Source organism: Narcine bancroftii, chromosome 7 (assembly GCF_036971445.1).
Source record: "Narcine bancroftii isolate sNarBan1 chromosome 7, sNarBan1.hap1, whole genome shotgun sequence".
NCBI classification, from domain to species: Eukaryota; Metazoa; Chordata; class Chondrichthyes; order Torpediniformes; family Narcinidae; genus Narcine; species Narcine bancroftii.
This window is the reverse complement of record NC_091475.1, coordinates 9,305,772-9,330,204: the sequence shown is the minus strand read 5'-3', so window position 1 is coordinate 9,330,204 and position 24,433 is coordinate 9,305,772. Positions and strand designations below refer to the sequence as shown.

Below are 24,433 nucleotides of genomic sequence, written 5' to 3'. Positions count from 1 at the left end.
AGCACATCACAAGTAGGTCGACCAGTCCAGAATGACCTGGTCTGGCTTGGAGCAATCCTTTAAGACCTGCCAGTAGGTAGCAAGGCTTTTATTATCTAAAAGACTGGAGCATATCACAAGTAGGTCGACCAGTCCAGAATGACCTGGTCTGGCTTGGAGCAATCCTTTAAGACCTGCCAGTAGGTGGCAAGGCTTTTATTAACTAAAAGACTGGAGCATATCACAAGTAGGTCGACCAGTCCAGAATGACCTGGTCTGGCTTGGAGCAATCCTTTAAGACCTGCCAGTAGGTGGCAAGGCTTTTATTAACTAAAAGACTGGAGCATATCACAAGTAGGCCAACCAGTCCAGAATGACCTGGTCTGGCTAGGAGCAATCCTTTAAGACCTGCCAGTAGGTGTGGCTACGCTCTCAGCCAATCACAGTCATCCTACACGACCATCTGTACAGACACACATTGGTGATAGAATCGGTACTATCATAATCTTCAAAAAATAGCTTAAGAAGAATTTCATTTTATTTTTTACATTTTACAGCTAATTAGAGATCATTTATAAAATGACGAGCAGTGATACTGCTGAATGCAAGACACCTCTGGGCTGCCTCAGCGGGCGCGTTGCAATATACACATAGAATGACATCCCTTGCTCCTGTTAATAATATGGATAGTTCAAAGAGGGACAGGAACAAGAGAATATGGGTTAAGGGTGAAAAGTGAAATGTTTAAGGGAAGATTAGGTAGTGGACACAGCTCAGGACATCACAGGTAAACCCCTTCCCACCATACAGGGAATGCTGCCGTTGGAGAGCAGCAGCAAATATCAAGGATCCACACCACTACCATCTGGGAAGAGGTCTCGGTGACACAAGACTCGCACTGCCAGGTTCAGGAACAGCTGCTTCCCCTCCACCATCAGACTCCTCAACGACAATCTCACTCAGGGACTTTTGCACTTTATTGATTAAAAAAAAATTCTCTCTGTATTGCTCAGTTGCGTACATTTATTATTTGTTTACAGTTATTGGTTTCTATGTGTTCGTTGTTTACAGTTGTTTTCTTGCACTACCAATAAGTGGTAATTCTTCCTGGCCCACAGGAAAACAGAATCTCATGGTTGTAAGTGATGTTATGTACTCTGACAATAAATCTGAAAAGGTGGAAATTCTTCACGCAAGTGAGCTGTCAGTTGAAGTGATGAATGAGGGCCCAATTTTGACATATAGTAAAAAATTTGGATAAGGATGTAGATGGGAGAGGTATGGAGGGCTATGGTCTGGTTGCAGATCATTAAGAATAGACAGGATAATAGTTTGGCATAAGACTAGATGGGCCAATGAGCATGTTCCTGTGGTGTAACATTCTATGGGGATGCTGGTGTCCCCCTTGGATAAAGCTCTTTACCCAATGAGTGGTGCTTCAGTTTGCAACAAATTAAATTTGGCAAAAAATAGGAGCCTATTATTAATTCAAACAGTTTGAACTATTTCGATAAATCTCCATCTCTTCTCCTGAACGAGACCAGCATCAACATGTTGCATTTTTTAATCACACTTTTAACAGAGTAAAACATTACATGCAATTGAGGCACTTGACTGGGTTGATATTGTGGCCTTGTTTCCTCTTGTGCATGAATGCACTCAGCCCCTCAAGCCTGCTCCACTGTTTAATAAGATCACGGCTGATCTGATTGTAATATCAAGTCCGCAGAAACCTTGATGACGGGCTCAAACCTGAAACGTTGGTTATGTATCTTTATCTTTGCTATATAAAGTACCCTGTTTGACCTGCTGAGTTTCTCATTGTGTTTTTACTTCAACCATGGAGGTCTGCAGAATTTTTGTTTTACTTGGAATAACCTTTCATCTTCTGCTTTACTCTGCATCCATCTACTCAAGCTTTAAAGCCATTCAAAGGCTCCTGAATCTGAGAGATTCACCATGATTGAAATGTCTGACTTAATTTTTAATCATCCCATTTCTCCCAGTCACCATATCTACCCTGTCAAGATGTCTCACATTTCATGTGTTTCCAACGTATCTGCTTTCACTGTTCAAAGTCCCAGTAAATACAAACTGAGCTTGTCCAAGCTTTTCTGACAAGCCAACCTGCCCATTGCAGGCTATTAGTTTAGTGAACTGTTTCCAACACTTCAACAGGCTTTTTTAAATGAGACCTTGACTCTGCATGGTGTTCCAAATGCCATCAGCGATATCTTGTATAACTGAAGCACAACTTCCTGCTTTTGTATATATTTAATTTCCCCCGGAACACATTATGACATGGTGTACCTGCAAGAAAACCTTTTGTGAAACTTGTGCTTGGAGATGAGTCTGGATAAAAGGCCTCGACTGGATATGCTGACTGACCATTTCTATTCACAGACGCTGCGTGACTTACCGAATCCCAATAGATTCTCGCTGTTTCTGCAAGATTTCAGCATCTGCAATCCTTATGTTTCTCAATCCCTTTCTAGCCTCAATTTGTAGTGGACCTAGGACACCAACAGAGTAAATACAACACCTAGCTACATCTTGGGGCCACCTCTTGCACTAAGACAATAACCTCTTTCACACTTGTGTCCCACTAAATTGGCTGTTCAGTGTCCTGGGATAGGAATGCGGGTTTGGCTTTTCACACTTGACCACTCTTAACTGGGACAGTGAACGCTTTCACACTTGCAAGGAGCCATCCGCGGGGTTAGGACTGTTCTACCTTCTACTGATGACATCTTGACATACTGAGCGATGGTGGACCTGTCCTAAAACCTGATCATGATCTTATATTTCAACAAAATTAATCATGCCTAATTATAACATAATTAAGCTTTATGTACAGCACAGTATGAGCCCTTCAGCCTGTGTTGTTGTTCCGAACTATATAAATCTTGATAAGGGACCATAGGAAAGTGCGAACAAGAGAAGACATTTTTTAATCAGGGTGGGGAAGTTGGTAGCACTTTAGTGGACAATTTATATAGTGTGAGAAAATTGGTAGCACTATTGCGTACATTTTATAAATACCATGGGGTAAAAAGTGATGGCAGACCTGTCCTCCAGAATTCCATGTGGCAGATAAAGGGCTGCATGCATGGAGCATTCATGGAGGGGTTTCTCTGCCACACGGCATTCTGGGAAGTCACATCTGCCATTGCTTTTTCCCACAGTCTTTATAAATTGTGCACTTTAGCGCTACCAACTTTCCCTCGCTGTTTAAAAATTGTTCACTATTGCTATTTATTTCCACTCTCTCTCTCTCTCTCTCTCTCTCTCTCTCTCACTGGGACTTTCCCATGGCAAAGTTTATACCTTAATTTAAATATGCTCTTCATGTTCCTGCATTCACGCAAAAATGGGTAATTTCAATCGCATAATGCAGTTGCCTGTTTCACACTTGCCTGATTGCAACGTTAGCATCTACAGATGCTGGGCTTTGTACTAGGGGTTGAGGCAGTCTATCCTTGGCGTGAGATGACGTCATCTGACATGGCATTGAGCTGATTTTGCTTTCACAACAGATAAAGGCTGATTGGCATTTGATTCCTGGGATCAACTGCAAGTGTGAAAGGGGCTAATATGATCCTTACCCTCTGCTAATGCAAATGTATTTTTTGTCAGTCTGTGTGTTATTGTAAAGATAGTAACCAAACAGTTATCAAAATCACTTTTATCATGTTTAAAAAAGTTGTGAGTCAGTCATGTGATAAACCACTGGTTACACCTTACTGACTTGTAAAATATGCATCTTTAGAAACATAGAAAATAGTTGTAGGACTAGGCCATTTGGCCCTTCAAGCCTACACCGCCATTCATTATCTTCTTTGGCTTGGCTTCGCGGACGAAGATTTATGGAGGGGTAATGTCCACGTCAGCTGCAGGCTCGTTTGTGGCTGACAAGTCCGATGCGGGACAGGCAGACACGGTTGCAGCGGTTGCAAGGGAAAATTGGTGGGTTGGGGTTGGGTGTTGTGTTTTTCCTCCTTTGTCTTTTGTCAGTGAGGTGGGCTCTGCGGTCTTCTTCAAAGGAGGTTGCTGCCCGCTGAACTGTGAGGCGCCAACGTGCACGGTTTGAGGCGATATCAGCCCACTGGCGGTGGTCAATGTGGCAGGCACCAAGAGATTTCTTTAGGCAGTCCTTGTACCTCTTCTTTGGTGCACCTTTGTCTCAGTGGCCAGTGGAGAGCTCGCCATATAACACGATCTTGGGAACGTGATGGTCCTCCATTCTGGAGACATCACCTACCCAGCGCAGTTTGATCTTCAGCAGCCATTCATTATGATCACGGCTGATCAATACCCGGTTCCTGCCTTCTCCCCAAACCCCCTAATCCCCTTGGTCACAAGGCCAAATCTAACCTACACTTATATATTGACAGGGAATTGGCCTCAACTACTTCCTGCGGCAAAGAATTCCATACATTTACCACCCTGAGAGAAGAAACTTTTCCTCATCTCAGTCCTAAAAAAACTTTAAAGGGGCAGATAGTGGTAGTTAATGGACTCCAGAGATCAGGACACACACAGATATGGAATGCCAGTAAAGAGCAGTGTCCAGGAGGCTGTAATGGGAGGATCTGGAGGATTGCGAGGCTGGAGGAGCACCAAGTCTATTCAGATTTGGACGCGATCACTGGTTGAGAATTTATGAAGAGGCCCATACTTCATTGATAAGCAGTGGATTCATACAGGGGGAAAGGTACATCAGGTCATTAATGTGGTGGAGAGTGAAGAGTCAGGTTAGAAGGATAATCCTGGTTTATTTTAATATTGAAATAATGTCGTGAATATCCAGCTTCTTCAACCTTGCCATTAACCATCCGCCTCAACTCCAGCAAAGTGCACTTGAACCAATCTATTGAAAATACAATTAAATTTTGAGTTAAGTGTACGATGTATAAATTAAATCCTATGTGCGGTGGTAGTAAAACAAACAATTAAACTAGAAATAAAATATTATTCATTTTATTATGCATAGTTGTAAAAAACAAAATCACTGTATGGGACATTTTACTGGATTTAAGCCCAATGCTTGGAAGTTCAGTAACATAATATTGTCTTTGTTTAAAAAAAAAACCTTTTTTTTCCCCTGGATGAAATATGACAAGAACCATTGGTGAGTGATTTCATGTCACACAGAAGGCGAAAGCAGGCACTTCTTGGTGTCAATTATTCCGCAGGGGGTGTGTGTGTGTGATATGACATTCTTTCCTGTGCAGCATTCCTCATGGCGCTTTCGTGGAAATTTGTGTCATGTTATTGTCAGGGTACCCCTCATTGGGCTCCCGTTGGATAACATGAGCTTCAAATGTAGCATCCACCTGGAACACGAGCAGATCTGTTGCAGCTGAGGCCCTGCACATCAGAGCAGGGGCTCCCCAATTTCTGGAATAAATATGTTATTTGAGTAAAGTGAATATCCAAAGATTATCTAGGTCTATTTTCATTTTTAAAGTAAAATCGGGTGTGTATTTATTCCAGGCTGTCTGATTTTTCTGCGTTTAGTGAGCTCAAGCAATCTAATGCAAGCTATGTGCAAACTTAGGACCATTGTTTATATAATAGAGAACTTACTACCAGAGAGTGGCTGCAGTGAACCATTGAACTCCACCACACAGAAACAGACCCTTTGGCAATTCCAGTCTGTGGCTGAACTATTTTCCTGCCTAGTCCCACTGACCTGCGCCCAGACCATATCCATCCTTGAAGAAGAGATCAAGCCTGAAACATTGGTTATGTAGTTTTATCTTTGGTATATAAAGTTTACTGTTTGATCTGCAGTTTCTCCAGCATTGTGCTTTTACCATATCCCTCTATGCCCCTCTTGTCCGTTGACAGCACCTGTCCAAATTTTTTTTTTAAATGTCAAAATTGAGCTGGTATTTACCAATTCATTCAACTGGCAACTTGTTCCACCCCTCTCTGCGCAAAAATGTTCCCCCTAATGTTCCCTTTGAACTATTCCCCTTTCACCCTTAACCCATGATCTCTAGTTTTTAACACACTTAACCTGAGGGGAAAAAGCCTGCTTGCATTTATTCTGTCTATACCCATCATCATTTTGAATACCTCTATCAAATCTCCTCATTTTTCTACCCTCCAAGGAATAAAGCCTGACCTGTTTCACCTTTCTCTGTAACTCAGATCTATAAGTTCTAACAATGTCCTTGCCTCCTCTGCACTCTTTCAATCTTATCGATAGCCTTCCTGTAGTTAGGTGACCAAAACTGTACATGATGCTCCAATTGTGGCCTCTCCAATGTCTTAAGCAACTCCTGTACTCAATGATTTGATTTATGAAGGTCAATATGCCAAAACCACACTTCACAACCCTATCGACCTGTAATGCCACTTTCTGGGAATTATGTATCTGTATTGCCAGATTCCTCTATTCTACTGCACTCTTCAGTCCCCCGCTGTTTACAATGTGTATCCTACCTTGGTTTGTCCTTCCAAAGTGCCACACCTTACATTTGTCTGCATTAAATTCCATTTGGCATTTTGCAACCCAGTTTTTCAGTTGGTCCAGATCTCTCTGGAAGCTTTGAAAGTCTTCCTCACTGTCCACAAAGCCTCCAATCTTTGTGTTTATCTAAAAACGTGCTGATCCAATTAAATCCAGACATTGATATAAATGTCAAACAACAGTGGTAGTCAGAGAAGCAATCATCTACTACCACTAGCTAGCTTCTCCCCACCAACATTTAGAGACTGAACCTTCTTGACTAATCTCCCATGGAGGATGGCCTTTCCTTCATCAATTTTTGTGGTAATCTCACAATTTGATAAATGGAGAATCACAACAAACTAATTTTTAAATGAATTCTTGAATATTTTGCAGAATCGACAGTTCACGAAAAGCAACATCAAGGTACACTAGGAAAGATCGTCATCAAGGACAGGGAGACAATGTGATCAATTGTGTTTCATCGTTAATACCAGCTGACAGTGGAGAAACAGCAAATGCCATTTGCAACAATGAACAGAAATGCCTTGGAGCTTCTGAAGGACCACAGACACTGCAGGATAATACCGTAATTCCTGGCAGAGTTATTCCATAAACAGACTACCGCTCGTCTGCAATAAAGTTCATATTCCTAACACTGGGATAAACTTATAGTATGATAATATTAACAAATATGGTCAGAAAAAGAATCATCCATGTATGTTTGAATAGTTCAAGGGAATCCTTGGAATTCTTAATTAAAATTGTTTTAAGTTGTGCTAAGTAACATGGCTAGCAAATAAATGAACATGTCTGAAGAACAGCAGGCCAAGCATAATCTGTATCAAGAGAAACAAAAATTATGGACCTGATTGTGCTCAGACTCATTGGTGAGTGAGAAATGCTGCAATGCGCTCAGTTGAAAGCTGAAGGGCTCATGGTTAGATAGAACCACATTGACAGAGGCCAAAGAGATCAGATTGTGAGTAGGGTTGGCAGAAATAGAGAGGGAACAAAAATTCTTGGATCCTGATTGTAAGCTAAGCAGAGATGTTCCACAAAGCTGTGAACCAATCTGCATTTGGTTCCTCCTGATGTTGAGGAGTCTGTGGCATGAGCAGTGGCAATCATAGGACAGGAGTCATTTGCATCTGCTGAGGTGGGTAGTTTGGCAATGAACAAGTAAATCCTAATACTACAGAAGGAATATTTCTTTAAAATGTTTCAAAGGCAGAGAAGGAAAGATGTGATTGGTGGGGATGTTATGTGAAAGTGCCAGAAATGGGCAGGAAATTATTTTTTGAATGTAGGGGCTGGTGGAATGGAAAGTGAGCACAAAGTTCTGAGAGAGGGTAAGAACAAAGTGTTGGAAATTGAATGGATAAGACGAAGGCAAAAGGGAAGGGAATCCTCATTTGAGAAAGATCCTTTAGAACTAGAATAAGCTTTCCTTTCTGCTCCACTAAGCACACCATCTTGGTCAACATATCGTGGTCAGTTTCTAGATTCTCCAGTGTAATGCCATCACCAAACACATTTTTTCTTCATTCCCATTCTTGCTGCTCTAGTTTTCTTATTCATCGTCATAATTACTCACTCTTGACCACTGGCACATACCCATACAACCACAGGATTGACAAGACCTGACCTTGTATTTCTTCCAACCAACCAGGCCTCCAAAGTATCTGTGTAAGTGAAATAGTAAAACTTGTTCTTTTAAGTATCAGGACCATCATGGTTCCTTACCAATGAAAACATCCCCTGTTCTTTCTCCATCCCCTTACTCTCTCTGCAACTAAAGATCTACTTATATTCTTACTTTTCTATAATCATGAACCTGAAGCATCAACTGTTTCTAACTCCTCAGGAACTGCCTGACCTGCTGAGCATTTTCATCAGCTTCTGTTTCACATTTCCAGTACCTGTAGAATTGTACATTTGCAATTAGCAACAAAGGCATGTCTAGATTTTTTTCCCATCAACATTTGAAAGGTTTTGAAGAACTGCACCTACTATAAAACAGAATGCTGGAGAAACACAGCAGGTTAAACAGTGTCCTTTAGAAAAGATAAAGATACATAACCAACGTTTTGGGCTTGAGCCCCTCATCAAGGTAGGGGAAAATGTCAGCAGGTGCTCAAACAAAATGGTGGTGGGGATGAGCAAGGGCCCAGTGGCAGGAGGTAATAGGTGGACGAGAGGGAGGGCACTCCAGCAAAAGGGGGAGAAGGGATGGCTTTATGAATAAAGTGGGTGAAGAGCTGGAGGAAAGAAGGTAAAGGGAAGGGAGGGAGAACAAAGAGTAGATTAGCAGAAATTTGAGGTCGGAGTTAATGCCATCCAGTTAGAGAGTTTCCAGACGGAAAATCAAGTGTAGTTCCTCCTATTTACAGGTGGATTTGGTGATTTTGGACGAGGCCACTTCCAGAGGTGTGCATGGGAGTGGGGTGCAGAATTGGCCACTGGGAGATTCTTGTCACTGATCCAGACAGAATGAAGCAATTTTCCAGTCTCTTAGATGTAGATAAGGCCACAAAGGGAGCACTGAATGCAGTAGATCACTCCCATGGATGCTCAAGTGTTGCTTCAGAGGTGACAGCTTCAGGTTAAAAGTCCTGGTTTTATGCATGAGTGAACATATGTACACACAAACACACATTCTCAGTCATTCACACACACACACACACACACCCTTCATTATTCTGTCCTCAACATTCATTGTTTCTGTTCAACAGTGAAAACAAGTTTGAATAATGAAATTTTCCATCTCAGGAAGGAGGGGTTATCAGAAATCAGAGAAGTTGATGTTAATGCCATCTGGTTGGAGGGCGCCCAGAGAGATGAGGTGTGCCTCCAATTTGTGGGTGGTCTCAATCTGGCAGTGCACGAGACCATGGACAGAAATGTCAGCAAGTGAATGGGATGGGAAAATGAGAATGGGGTGATGGGGAAGGAAGTGTGTACGATGGAAGGCAGAGAGGTGAATGTGTCTAGTTGTGGGACAACATAGAACATGATGAAAATGGAGGAGGAAGAATATGTTGGGATACGGAGGCTGGTGGGGTGGAAAGCAAGGATGAGTAATCCTGTCTTTGATATGCAGGGGGGCAGAGGGGGCCAAGGCAGACGTTCACACAGTGGAGGATATGTGGATGAGGGCCGAATTGATGGTGGTAGAGGGAAAGCCATGTTGTTTGAATGATCTGACATGGAAAACCTCATCCTGGGAGCAGATGGATTGGAGGTAGATGAATTGAGAGAAAGGAATGGAATCCTTACAGAGGACAGAGTGGGAAGAGGTGTAGTCGAGGTAACTGGGGAAGTTGGTGGGTTTGTAGATGTCTGTTGCAAGTTCGTCTCCCAAGATGGAGACCAATTAACACCTTTTGTTGGTTTGGACTCCTCCCCAGCCAGCCTTCAGTTTCTTTATTCTGATGCCTTCCTGTTCTTTGCTTATTCCTTGAAGAAGGGCTTAGGTCTCAAACGTTGGTATTATATTTTTACCTCCTATTGACGCTGCAACACCGACTGAATTCCTCCAGCATTTCTATGAGTCTTTATTACCATTGCAGCATCTGCAGACTTTTGGGCTTCACTCAATGACTGCTGCCAGGTGGAGGGCGGGAAGCAATTGATCAGCCTTGTCACCATCATAGAGGATATCCTCAGTGACTTTGATAAGAATTATTTTAGTGCTGTGACCCCAGGAAATATGGGCATTGAAAATTATGAAATGAATAAAATTGTTTCTTTATCCAAATGCAGTTCATTTTTCATTTGTTGAAACTCTCCAACTAGGAATCAGAATAGAAAAAAGCAACTTTAGTCTTTACATACAGTGTGCATTTATTTCTTCCTGGTTCACATTAAATAATCAGATAGGAAAAAAGAGAGCCGAAGACCCTCTCTTGGGCATAAATGATTAACACTTGGAATAGCTTTCCCAATTTTAGCGAAGATTTAGACAAAAATACATTCACTAAAATAGCCAGTGATATTTGGAAGTCCGTCTTCTGGATATTTCAAACCAACTGACAAACAATTCTTTTAACAGGTTTATTGAACAAATAATATAAAAATTCCAGCAGAACATGATTAGGTCCTTCAGTCACTTGCATCATTCAGTTTGATTGAAACTAATACATCCCACATCTCTCTTTACCCATCTTGGTTTAAAGATTCCTTATATTCTTGCCCAATAAAAATCTACTCGTCTTAATTTCAATATTTTCGATTGATCCCCACTAATGTGAAGGAAATTCCAATCTGTCATCAGACCTGAAATGCCTAGCTCTGATTTTAAGTTGAGCGTTGTTCTTGCCTACCTCACCAAAGGAAATTGTTTCTCTCCATCTATTTATTTTTTTAGACATACAACACGGTAACGGGCCCTTTCGGCCCATGAATTACACTAAATGCGCTAACTGCTACGCCAACTGTATTCACCCAACCTACCCTATAAATCTTAAAATAAACTACAATACATAGGATATTTATGATTTGCATCAAGAGAAACTATTGTATTAACTCAGCTTGGTCTTTATAAATTTAGTCTGTTTCAGGACAATGGAGTTTTTGTAACTCAAAAATACAAGTCGTAAACAGCAATTCTTTTGAATTATTCACATCAAGTTGCTCTGAATTACTATTTTTTAAAAAAATGGTTGAACTTGTTTCTCGTTTTCCTTTTGCAGTATTTCTGTGCATGTTACAACCATTCTCTAAAGCAATTAATCCCTTGTGACTGACCCCAGGTATTTTTGGTTGGTATGTACATGACCTCCGCCACTTCCTCTGGCACTTCCTCTTCCACATACCCACCACCCCCTGCTTGGAAAGAAGTTACCCCTCGGGTCCCTTTCTGCATTTGGTGCTCCCGATGCAGCCTCCTCTACGTCGGGGAATCTGGATACAGTTTAGGAGATTGTTTTGTGAGCACCTTTACACTCTGCTGCAACAGCAAGGACCTCTTAGTGACCAAGTACTTCAATTTCACACGCCACTGCCACACTGACCATGTACATCAGAGGATCAATGCGGTTGGATCCTTGCTGAAGTCCCTCTGCTTCAATGAAAATTAACTTCAGGTGTGGAGTCACCAAAGACCTGTGTCGTGAGCTGAGGTAGCAGCAAACAAGCACAAACGGAGAAAAGACTGTACAACAGGCTTTATTCCAGTAAAAAGCCTAATCACCAGTTCATGCCTTGGTGGCTCCCTGTGTGACTGGCTCAGGTTTATTTTCAGGTCAGCTGATTGACCGCCGGCCAGGCGGAGTCAGTCCCTTAGGTGGTCTTCCTGCAGGGTCAGAGATCTCCCCCTGGTGGTCATATCACCACAACCTGTACTCCAATTTCCCTGCAATAAAGGCCAATGCACTGTGATGATTGATTGCTCATGGTACCTGAGCATTAACTCAGGAACAACCAGATCGCTCTGCAATCCTGTCACATAAAACCGTTTATGGAAAGATAGGGAAGTTTCCTGTGTCTTGACCAATCTCCACTACACCACTATCTGGCCAATTTCACATTACTATTGACAAAGCTTACTAATGCTCAAATTGCTTGGTGCAATTACCACAGTAACCACAAGTTACTAAATACAAAAGCACGTGGAGATATTCTGAAATTGATAAGCTAAAAATACAAAACCTTGAGCAGTAATTTTTGACAATGACCTGATTATTTAGAGAAAAATTCTGTGGATGCTGGAAATGTAAAATAAAAGCAAAACTGGTCCCAGCTAAAACTGTAGGACATCTCATTGTCATTTTTTTCCTGAAGCATCAAATAAAAAAAAATCTGGAACAGACCATCATTGTGAAATATTAAAGCAAAAGAGGTTTAATGCAAAAGTGCCCGTGTCACTATTTTGAAGTGCAAGCCAATTATCCCCCATGGCAACATTGAACTTTCACCAAATAGACTGAAAATCAAAACACTGCAATGAAAGAAAACTGTAATAAAAATATACATCATTGGAAGGCATTCTGCAGGTCATGCAGCATTTGTGGAGAATCAGATCAATCACATTTCATCAGAATTGGGGACATGTACAGGTATACACATTGTAAAATGAAGGATGGCAGTGAAGTATATTGTCATATACGTGTACAATGTCCCAATGCAATGAAAGTCTTACATGCTGCAGTTTTCCATGGACATAAAACATACTATCGATTAGTTAACACACAAGCCTGAACAGAGAAAAAAAAAAGATAAATAAATTAACAGTAGGGCAAAAATGTGCTGTGTCAGAAGGACAGGCAATTTCGATGGCCATGGAGTATTGTTACGGTTCGGATAGTACAGGGAGTTCAAGAGCTTGATGGCTGTTGGAAAAGATTAACTAACAAAAGGTATGCAGTCACATGATCAGAAACAGAAGAGGTGTGGGGGGGATGCAAATTGGTTGTTTTATTTTTGTTGTGTAGAATTATATTTTGAAACATGCTCTATGTATTAAAGTGAATGACTAAAATATGAAACCAAGAAATTACTAACCTTGTTAACTCCAAGTACACTGCTTCACAAGACACGCTGCAGATTGTGTATGAAGCGATTTCATACATTTTTATCCATTCTCCTTTCTTTTAATGTAATGTCTTGGTGTGCCAAAAGACATCAAGATAAACCATGAATGATGATGTGGATATCAACTAGGTTAGAGCTCAGAAATTGGGTGAATATACTAACATGGATTGGATTACTTATAGGACAGAAAATAATTAGTACACATTTATGTGTACTAAAGGTTCCGAAAACAAAGATGAGAAGGCATTTGAATAGGAGAAAGGAAGATAGAACAAGTGAAGACAACAAGGAGTGATCAAGCCTGAAAATAATAAAGGCATTGTTCATTTCAACAACAGACTAGTTGAGACAAGGCTTGTTCAGGAGGTATTGCCATAATGGATGTGAGAGAACTCTAAAGATGTTTAAGACAAAACCAAAGTTGTAAAGTCTGCTTCAGTTTCATACAGTTACCAGGGAGAGGGATGGAAAAGGTTGCTGGGAAATTATGTACATGGTGTTTGAAATTGTGATGGCAAAGACAAAGAATTAGTCTTGCCAATATTGAATAGGAGAACTTTTCTGCTAATCTGGTGCTTCTATTGAATAAGCAGCTTGACAGTTCAGATACAGTGCAGTAAGAGAGAGGTGATGCAGTAGAGATACAAGAGTGAATAAGAATAAAGTCGGAACTGACACTATTAAGACTGAACTATGAGGGTGTCAGAAGAATAGGTTTTAAAATAATTAGGCTGGAATTAGTCATGATACGTTCGATTCAGGGGAATAACACTGAATTTACAACACAGAAAAATGACAACAGATGGACTGATTTCTTTAAACCAGTCACGTAGAAAGACTTAAGTAATGGAGGAGTGGACTGACAGGGACTTTCAATCCTTGACAAGGAAAACAACTTTGTTAAGATGTTTCATATTGTATTATTTAAACTACTTAAATATCCCAGTTAAAAATACCATCTTAAAAGTGTTTAGAACAATAATTTATTAAAAAATCGTACATTTTGAATGCTGACAGGTTAATATCCAAAATATTGCATATCTTGACAATGCTGAAAATATTCAATTGTATAATCATACATTTGCAACCTTTAATAAACCTCTGGCAAAGTAAAATATGAAAATATAACTATTGAGGAAGTACTCTGGGTTGCTGCTTTTCAATAAGATTATGGATGTCTTTACAGAGAGATACAATGGCATTAGTTGACTTCTGTTTTACTTTCGGACTTTTGCCCAACCTGGGGTCATCTTCGGTGGCTTCCAGGATCAAGGCGACATGAGAAAGCAAAAGATGAGGCTTCTGACCTCCAAGCCACAAGTCCCACAAATAATCAGAGAGGAGAAACAATGCGGCAGCTGTGAAAGACAGAATTAGCATAAAAATGTCAGTCACGTATCAAACAACAATTTTATACCCTTACTTGTGGTTTGTATTAGGAGGTACACATTCATTCACTTTCATTCCTGCTTTTGAGCCAAGGACATCCACAGTTGAGAAGGTGCCACACGCTCTTTCAATATGCTGCTTCCGCTTACATGCATTCCTTCCTACCTCTGTGTAATCTAATCCAGCCCTCGCAGACTCTTTTGCATCTCCCACATCCTTCACCCAAATATGGCAATGGTTTCTTCATCTAATAAATCCTAGAACATCCTTCCCTCAGTGTTTCCATCCAGGACAACATTTACCAATCTGACTAAGCTTCCTCTTCGTTACATTTTTGATCAAGTGCACCTGTGGAGTTCTTCGGGCATTTGTGATGTTAAGTGCATTTCATAAAATGAATGTTGTTATAATAGGTGATCAATAGCTCTTTGCCGTATGCAACACTGTAGAGATTAGGCATTTACTTCCTGGTGGCCAAAATATATCAAGTCACTCATACATCTGTTGGTTTAAGTTAATTAAACCATTCTTATTTAGATTCACATGTAGCGTGCTCTTCCTGATAAGCATCTGCCTCTCAAACACACCCAAAAACTGAGCATTTCAATAGGGAATAAATACATGATGAATATGGATGGCAATGTGAAAACTAAACTGATGACCTAAACAGAAACAGTGACGAGATCATGTTGCTGGCCAGCCTGCAGTTCCCCAGCAATCAGCTGGTTAGCCATACAGCATGGCTCAGCTTACTGTCGACTTCCAGATCTGTTCAATGCAAAATGGAAGTCAAGAATGAGTTGGAGGTTAGACGCCAGGACATTTGGTAGGGGGTAAGGCTTCATGATCCTCTCTGGATAGAAATAGAGGTGAGACATGAGGAAATTTGAACAATGGTGCTACAAGAAGTGAACCGGCGTGGACTTGAAGGGCCGACATGGCCTGTTTCCACGCCGTTAACAGTTATATGGTTATGTATGGTTAAGAAGTATAGCACCATGGGCAGTAAGCTGGAGTGAGCACAACCCAAGCTCTTAATAGCTAATGAACAAGGAACCGTTAACTCTCAATAATAGATAAATACTAAATTGACAGTGATTGCATAGTAACTAAACAATGTGTTATCTGAATTAATTGAGGAAATATGATACATGGAAGCTATAGTATACAAAGGAGCTTCTGAATTTGAAATTATGATTTAACAGTTTTGGACAAGGAAAATATCTGAGTATCACAACAGTAATTTTTAAACTTAGACTAATAACTTTCTTCATAATGAAGAATTTAATTTCCTGTGAAAACAAATTGGTTAACATGTCTGTAATTTTTTTGTGTACAATTTCAATCCAGTTAATCAACTTACACATTTCCACAGGAAATTAAGTACATTAAAACATGATTTAAATAAACCAGCTGCTGTCAATAGCATCTGTTCGAAGTATATGGATATTTTATAGCATGACACATTCACACTGCTATTCTCTGAAGCTAAAAGGGTGCAGAGAAGGGTAAATTAGAGTTTTAAAAACAGTAAAGAAAAGGGATAAATGTGTATGTGAATTCATGTTTATTGGAAAGTTCCCATCAGATTGAATTTATGAACCAGAAGAAATGCTGAAGTCTATTCCATGAAAATAAATTTAAAAAAATACCCCAAATCTTCCAACCTGATCCATTTTAGCTTTTGCTAGTTTTAGCTAAGCGGTCGATGGCAATTTCATAATACAGGTATACTCCACTTTATGAAAACTCAAATTACAAAAATTTGCTTTTAAGAAACCTGTGTTCACTTTTATGAAAAGTTTTTTGCTTTCATGAAAAAGTGGCAGCTGGAATTAATTTTTATTAAAAAAAATTAGACATACAGCCCAAGATGCCAGAGTGACTGGTGGAGCTGTCAAAGGGTGGCCAGCATGCAACCGGCGGGGCGGTCACAGGGCGGCCGGCGGGGCTGTCAGAACTTGCTGTCTTCCCGATTCTGGTAAGTGAAACTACACTGTACATACATTTTTGGGTCTGGGAATGTTCAAAAAATTTTCTCAATGGTAATTACTTCTTCACTTTACCCCATTTTGGCTTGTGAAAGGTGGTCTTTGGAGGCGAATAGTTGCATCCCACTTGAAAAGGTAGCATACAATCTCAGGAAGGGATACAACACCTTCCTAAAAATCTGGCAGCCTTATTTAGAGTATACAGGTACCTCACAGGCACCTCGCTACTGGCTAGAAGACCTCTGTAAAGATTTTATTGGTATTATTGTGTTTCCATATGCTTTCTTGGACGTACTGACAGTGGTATGATTTTTTTTTTCTTTGTCCCTTCTCTGTTTAATAGGACTTCTGTAGGGGGGGGTGGAGGGAGGTTGATGTTTTACATTTGGTATGATTGTTAAATATATTCAAATGATAAATATTAGAAAAAAGGGAACTTTCCAATAAACATGATGAAATGTAGTATTTTAAAATACGGATTATATCGATATATTCCAACCAAGGAAAACATTAAAAGCATGAACACCAATACCATGGTTATCAAATATTTTATAATAATGAATTACTGTAATTAGCTATGAATTTGGGAGAAATAAAATTAAAGAAAAGTTTAAATAATCTATGGAGATTTCTTTAAAAACTCTGGAAACACAGTGAGGAATTCAGGAAAGGCTGAAATAGACACCTTTTCTTTCATGATCCTGGCCTTTTAGTGCAGGAAGACAGATTGGTGCAATAACGCTCTTGTGCATATTGTTGTCCAACAAGCCTTGAACTTCCAGCAACTGAAGCATGATACGGGTGAAAAGGTGCCAATGGTTCTCTATCCACTCATCTCCATTTACACTGTTAGTATCTCGAGTGTATAACTGTAGCAGATGACGTCGTAAGATATTGTCTTTCAATAGTTCTCGAGTCACTGCATCATGAGGCAGGAAATTTCTCTGAAGCCACCCCAATAAAGATAAAGTTTGAGATTCACCAATTGGATAATCAAGTGCGGACTTGATAACCCATGGAACTACAATGTATAAGGTTTCTTTAACAACACCATTCTTTTCCTCCTGGCTTTCTTGGGGGTCAAAAGTTTCATCTGGGAGTTCTGCATCCCAGTTAATGAATATGGACCTTAACGAAATTTTGCATTCATCTAAACAAGATTTTTCTGCTTCAGTTTCTGCCTCCTCTTGCATCTCCCCTCTCTTCCTTTTGCCATATCGAGTGGCTCCCCAACCAAGTCCTTTAGCTTTGTTCTTCTCTTTAAAAACTTCTGCAAAGATTTCACATACAAGGCAAAAAAAATCAGTAGTAGTCGTATACAGTTTTTAAATCAGCAAGAATAATCATCCATTTTGATTTTTATCATAGTTTTATACACGGAAATAGGCCCAACTTGTCCATGTTAAATGAGATGTCTGCCCAAGCGAGTTCCATTTGCCAGCATTTGGCGCATCTCCTCAAAATCATTCCTAATGAGGAGTTTTATAGTATAAAATTTATACATTGTAACTGTACCCATCTGTACTGGCTGATTGTTCCATGTACCCACCATGCTTAGGGTCTCTTTCAGATCTTTGCCCCTCACAGTAAATCAAGACATTTTAGTTTTTCGATTCCTCTTCCCTCGGGGGAGAAAAAAACTATAACTATTTTTCTAAACCTCTCATGATTTAAAAAACATCAATAAGGTCCTTCCTACGTAACCAGAGAGTATAAAGTCCCAGCATATCCTTATAATTCATATTTATGATTATTGGTCATCTGTCTGTTAATGCTTTATCTCGACTCTATTGACTTAGAATGTTAAGTTTCCTCTTATTAAGCAAATGATAAACTTCGTAAAACAATTAAAAAAATCTTTTATGGCATTAAGACAAGGAAGCAAGACTAGCAGGCTTTCATTATGTATCCTATGAAATTGCAAGGTGGTCTATATTGGTTTTGGGGATATTATTGTGAGACCGGTTTCTTTGGTGTATTATTTTAGTGTCTTGAGTATGCTTTGAAACTTGTACTTAAGATCATTATTGTAACTTTTTTTCTGATCTTTATAATTCTATTGTTCAATTTTTTATTGTAAAACATCAATAAAATACTTTTAAAAGGAAAAAAAAGTAGTTGAATAGTTTAAACAATTTTTCAATTAAAACTGATGAAAATGCATTAGGATAATTGAAAACTTACTTTGCAATTCCTTAATACTGTACTTGTTGGCCAGATTTTGCAATGACTCCTGCATACGGAACTCCCTTCCCACAATACTCCACTTGTGCAACAACAACAAGATCTCGGTGCAGGACAAAACTTTTTCATTGAGAGTAATCCACCCTTTCTCCTTGTATTCCAAGAAAGCACCACTACGATGTCGTAAAACAGAGCTCAAAGTGTGCAAAAATTTTGAGAATATTTGGTTCTCTACTTTTATCCTGTTGAGACAGAAGACATTGGGGTATTAGTTGAATAGAGATGCATAAATTCCCTTAAGGCTAATTTTCCATCTTCCTTGTGATACTCTTGATGGAGTTAGATCATCATACACCTCCAGAGACTTGTCTGAGTTTAGGAATCTTCTTCTTGTCATGAAATTGTGCCCCATAATAAAAATAAACACAGCAAATAACCCAGGTGGCAGCTTGCTCCATTTGCCTTTATCATCTTCCCTTGAGCAAACACAGTCTTCATCATATAGGTTTACATGTCAATGGCACACTGATATAGCTTCTTATTGTCAGAGATGCTCCATCTGGACATGAGACAAAATCAAATTCTGCATGAAAACCGAAGATCTCATGTTATCAATAGTGTTACGAGCCCGGAGGACCCTAAAACCCAGCAGCAATAGAAATTCACCAAGACAAATAGTTACTTAAACAAAAGTTGCTTTTAATTACCTTTAAACATGAAAACAGGATCACACTTCAACTTATTACAGTTAACTTAACCCCCTTCTCATTCTAAGCGCACGTGTGTGTAATGCGTGTGTAAGTTCAGAAAAGTTCTTTGATTCACAGTCCAATCTCACTTCTCACTCCTCCAAGTTCACTGGTTGCAGGCAATTCTTATACTGTGCACAGAATTTAACATTTAGGAAGTTCACCAGGCTTTGGTGCTTAAAAGGTAAATGGTTACCGCTCAGGGAGGTTCTTGTTGGTTTTCAGAAAGAGATTTCTTGCTTGTTGGACACCCATAATTGATCCCTTCCGATCAGCTACTTCAGTGTCTTGCCGAAGAAACTTGCCCCACCAGGGTTTTCCAGATGATAACCTCTTTCTTTCTGGGCACCAGAGTTCCTTTATTTTCAAGCGAAATATTATACAGCCAGACATCTCCTCTTGTATGGGCTTTGACCAGGCTGAACTAAGAACTCACAAGCTGTCTTCAAAATGGGGTTTTTCCACAAGCTTGTCATGTTCCAGTCCCAGCTGCGGCTGCTGAACTGTAGAACAAATTCTCCCTCTCTCTCTCTCACACACACACACACACACACACACACACACACACACAGAAACCCACATGACCCTCTTAGAACAGCCAACTGCACCAAGACAGTCTGCGACTCCAGACCTAATCTTCCGAGTTCGTTCATCTGTTGCTTTCCAAAACAATAATCCATTACTTCATAGCATGTCCAATTAACACCTACTTGTGAAGTCCTTATAGGCATTCTTCAAAGTTTTTGCAAAGGCACTCGGAGCCTGGACTGTCTGGCTTTAGGAGAACTCTGGCATTTCAAATGAGATCTGTTTTGCAGTGTTTGTATGTGACCTACACTAAAAAACCTGCCAAAATTTATCTCCTTTAAAACATGTATATAAAATATAATCTGTCACAATAGAATACTACCACACAGAAATAGGCCCTTTGGCCTCATCTAGTCTGTGCTGAACCATTATTCCGCCTAATCCCATTGACCTGCACCTAGTCCATAGTCCTCCCATCCATGTACCTATACTTAATTCTTAAATGTCAAAATTGACCCACATTCACCATTTCAGCTGATGGCTCATTCCACACTCTCATTACTCTCTGCATAAAGAAGATCCCCAAAACATTGGAGCATATTATGAAATCTTCTGGAATGGCAAAATAATATCATTTTAAACTAGAATACAAAAACGTGTTTTGAAGTATTTCATCAATCAAAGTAGTGGGCAAACACAATTATGTCAGAATGCTATTAAACAATAAATACTGCTTACCAAATGTGTTGTATCAGAATCGTCAGGACAACCAGAAATTCATTTAGAAGCGGAAAAGGTAAAAACTTCTGAGTTGTTTCTTTGTTTCCCAGGTTGCTGATCCACAAGGTGTAGAGGAGCGAAATTAAATCAGACACCAATCTGTTTCCTAAAACCCTGAAGGGAAAAATCCAAACATTTCCAATAATATCCAAAGATGACAATGCAAACATTACAAATAAAATCAACACAGGTAAATCCCACTACAAGAACTGCACATGTTAACCTGATGTTGTGCTCTTACGCTGTTTATATGATCAATCATGTTCTCTCTGTTACAAAGGATTAGGATTTAGAAATTCCACAAAGAATTTCACAGAGTAAGATTTCAAAAATAAATCAACAATTGGTAGCCTGACAATAAATTATATTTTAAATGAATGAAGGTTACTGTGATAAATTGGAAAGAATGCCGTCGCGGTAGAGTGTGAACATACCTTCTCTGTAAAATGAACAATATCCAAGTCAGTATATTGTGGATGCTGATCAGCTGGTATGCTGCTCGTGTGATGTGTGCTGCACGTAATAAAATCTGGATAATCTGATGCTTTATGTGGAAAAAAAAACAACTTGAAGTGAGTACCATTTAGAACACCGTATAAAATCTAACAATGACTTGCTCATGTTGGAGTACAGTATGGAGCCAGTTAATGTTACTGGTATTTCTTTTAAGTGGAAACATCTTACCTCTGCTGTTTCATCACACAAAGGGCTGTTAAAAAAGCTTAAGAGTACATGGATTATTTTCTGTTGGTCACAGAGCTCAAAGCAATCCTTGTCCTTTAGACCATTAATAAGGAGGTCGAGAATCCATTCACGTTCAATCTTGTGCTGTAAAAAAAAAAGAAAAATGAAGGATGAAATATGAAATGAAGATGTAGTTTTCACCATGATAGTTTAGGTATAGGAGGCAATTTAACTGGGCCAGAGAGCCTAAATGAAAGTGGAAATTTCTACTTTATGATTTGACTTGAATGTGTCATTTGTTGTTGCAATCAATGATTTTTCTCCCCTAATCACTCGAATGAAAGCAATGTCTTGTATTACTGTTAGAGTCCATGTGGAACAGGAAATAAACTTGGAAGTTCTCCTTAACAAATAGACTCAGCTAAAAAGAATTGGTGGATATATTTCCCATGGGAACATCATTCATGCCAAGTTCATTCCTGTACTCTTCCAATACCATTGCTAAATGTGTACTTGCAGATATATTAATAGGCGTGAGAACAACACCTTGGATTTGTCTTTAAACTTTGATTCCCACCTGGTTTAAAGGAATTGAAACAGATATTTTTGTAGCTTGAATACTACTTAATGCCTTGACATTTAAAAAAGTTAGTATTTTTTTTAAAGCTATATTTAAACGCTGCATGAAAATCACCAAAACAAAATAAAATTTAGAAAAAGGAAAGGAATTTACCTCCATATCAAAGCTGTAGAAAAGCTTAAAAAATCCAGGAACTTTCTTCAAGTTCAAATATTGATGTGTCAGTAGGAAACGATTAACCCTCATATACATGTGTTCCTCTATTGGGAAGTAACAAAAACAAATTTATTTTAGCAAGGAAAGCCCATAATGAAAATAGAAAAGTTAGCTTTCAACTTAACATTTACTCCTGCATCTCCACTCCTCCTTAATGGCAAATTAAGTTATACCTAATCAATCAACTTTGTTCCAATTTTAAAGATATTCTTTCTGCATTAAAAGTTGCTTTAAACTTGCCTTAATAAAGTTATTATTAAAATCTCAAACACATGAACAGCAGAGACTTCTTACTAAATATTTAGAACGATTTTGACATTTACACTATGTGGAGAGCCTGTGTTCAATTTGTGACCAGACTCTCGAAAATTAAATGCTTAACTATACTTAATGGGGAAACAATGACTAACAGGTAGAATTAGGCACATTTCAAGTTTAAACTAGAAATTACAAAATATGCAGTTAAACTTAATCAATTGTCTATGCAGTACAAGATGTTAGATACAAATAGTTGTAAATTTGTGTCAAGTTATGCATCTTTTAAGTGATTGAGGTTTGTTTTCATTCATTATACAATACAATCACCTTCGTAAAATTAGTTGCTGGAGGAACTCAGTGGATCAGGCTAGATCTGTAGAGGGTTGCCTGACTCACTAAGTTCCAGTACTTTATGTTTTGCTTCACATTCCAGCATTATGTCTCCACTTCTTAAAATTACATTGTTCATCCATTATTTCAGTGGCTTAACAACCATTGTTGAACATTCAAAAACATCACCTGAAATTGCATTTTAGTTTTTCCAGATTACTAGAAATGGAACAAAGACATTTTGTTTCCTGTATTATTTATCATCGCAAGTGCATACTGTCGAATCTTTGCTCCTGAGTTATCAGATATTGGAATATCATTATCAAAATGCAATGGTCTAAATGTGATTATGTTGAATGTTAAAATATGACTGAATTAAAAACAAATTATATAAAATGCCATATTTAAAAAAAAAAGCAAAATATAACAAACTGGATGGAAATGATAATAAACAATTTTACTGATAATATATAGGTACTATTTCATGGAATAGAATGGGATTTCGCTTGCATGGAGAGATTAGAGAAGATGTAGTATTGTCTTCAGATTAGAGAACATTTTCTAGAGTTTTAACAATAGGTATGGCAGGATGAGATTTTTGCAGACAATCAAAGGTGGTCACATCTGTATTTTCAATTTTACTTGAATGCAATACAACTAAGCACATGAGCAATCATTTAAAGGAAGGACATTTATATTATTGATTTTCACATATGAATTTGTTATATTTTGACATGATACAAATCATTTAACTATATGGGCATTGTAAATCTCCAAATCCCTAATTTTGTAATAAAATTTAAAATACACGCCTAAAAATATTTTAGGCATTCAAATTATTTAACACAAAAGTAATCAATTCTGTAAAGTCGGAATACAAATGAAGAACGAAACTGATCTATTTCCACAGGACGCAGAGGCAGTAATTGTTTCTTTGGTAGGACAGTTAGTAAGCGGAAGAGGCAGATTTAAGATATCTGCGATATGAACCATGCCAGAGATAAGAATTGTTTCAGGAAGCAGAATATTATGATTTAGATTCTATATTCTGAAATAGGAGTGCAAACAGATATAATAACTTTTAAAAAAAAAGGAGTTAAATAAACATGAAAACCATATAAGTTACAGGGTTATGGTGAAAGTGAAAGCATGAAACTAACTGAATAGCTCTTTGAAAAGGCCAACAAGTGTGCAACTGACTGAATAAGTCTTCTATGGATTTCACTATCCTGATGTCAGCAGGTACCATAAAATTAAAAGATTCAACTAACCTTAAATTCACAACATTGGCATTTGAAAATATTAACCAAAATTAACAAATGAAAGATTTTAAAATGTTATTTAAAAAAAATATAGACATATTACATGGTAACAGGCCATTTTGCCCACGAGATTGATTTACAGCCTGGTATATTTATGAACCGCGGGAGGAAACCAGAGGCCCCGTGAAAACCCACGCAGACACGGGGAGAACATACAAACTTCTGACAGACAGCGCGGGATTTGAACCCCTGTCCTGATCACTGGTGCTATAAAGGCATTGCAACCATGCCACCCCAATCGTTTGAAGATCAGGGAATGCAGGACATAGGATACCAACAAAAATGGATCAAGATACTCAGTGAAGCATTGTAATATTCTAACTTTATGACAAATGTTGAAAAAGGGCGTTTGCAGAATGTGATCAATAACGCTTGAATAATATTGATGAGAGCTTGTTAATCTAAAATTGTTCTCTTTATTACTTTCAGGACCATATCTCCCATTTAAA

At 38.8% G+C, this 24,433-nt stretch overlaps 2 protein-coding genes across 4 annotated transcripts in view; one reads left to right on the top strand and one right to left on the bottom strand.

The window, feature by feature from the left end:
- LOC138739765 (melanocortin-2 receptor accessory protein-like) overlaps window positions 1-10,154 on the top strand; it is a 45,475-nt gene extending 35,321 nt beyond the window's left edge. For both annotated transcript variants that reach the window (XR_011342403.1, XM_069892344.1), the window contains exon 3: window positions 6,836-10,154. Coding sequence is in view for 1 of the 2 variants with exons in the window: in XM_069892344.1 (XP_069748445.1) it covers window positions 6,836-7,055 (220 nt within the window). In the remaining variant the exon portion in view is untranslated. The remainder of the gene's footprint in view (window positions 1-6,835) is intronic.
- Window positions 10,155-13,940: 3,786 nt separating this feature from the next.
- Window positions 13,941-24,433, bottom strand: part of urb1 (URB1 ribosome biogenesis homolog) — a 101,928-nt gene continuing 91,435 nt past the window's right edge. For both annotated transcript variants that reach the window (XM_069888752.1, XM_069888753.1), the window contains 7 exons: window positions 22,012-22,118; window positions 21,279-21,422; window positions 21,029-21,138; window positions 20,553-20,708; window positions 18,538-18,779; window positions 17,039-17,623; window positions 13,941-14,331 (listed from right to left, as the gene is read on the bottom strand). In XM_069888752.1, coding sequence (XP_069744853.1) covers window positions 14,102-14,331; window positions 17,039-17,623; window positions 18,538-18,779; window positions 20,553-20,708; window positions 21,029-21,138; window positions 21,279-21,422; window positions 22,012-22,118 — 1,574 coding nt within the window. In that variant the 3' untranslated portion in view covers window positions 13,941-14,101. The remainder of the gene's footprint in view (window positions 14,332-17,038; window positions 17,624-18,537; window positions 18,780-20,552; window positions 20,709-21,028; window positions 21,139-21,278; window positions 21,423-22,011; window positions 22,119-24,433) is intronic.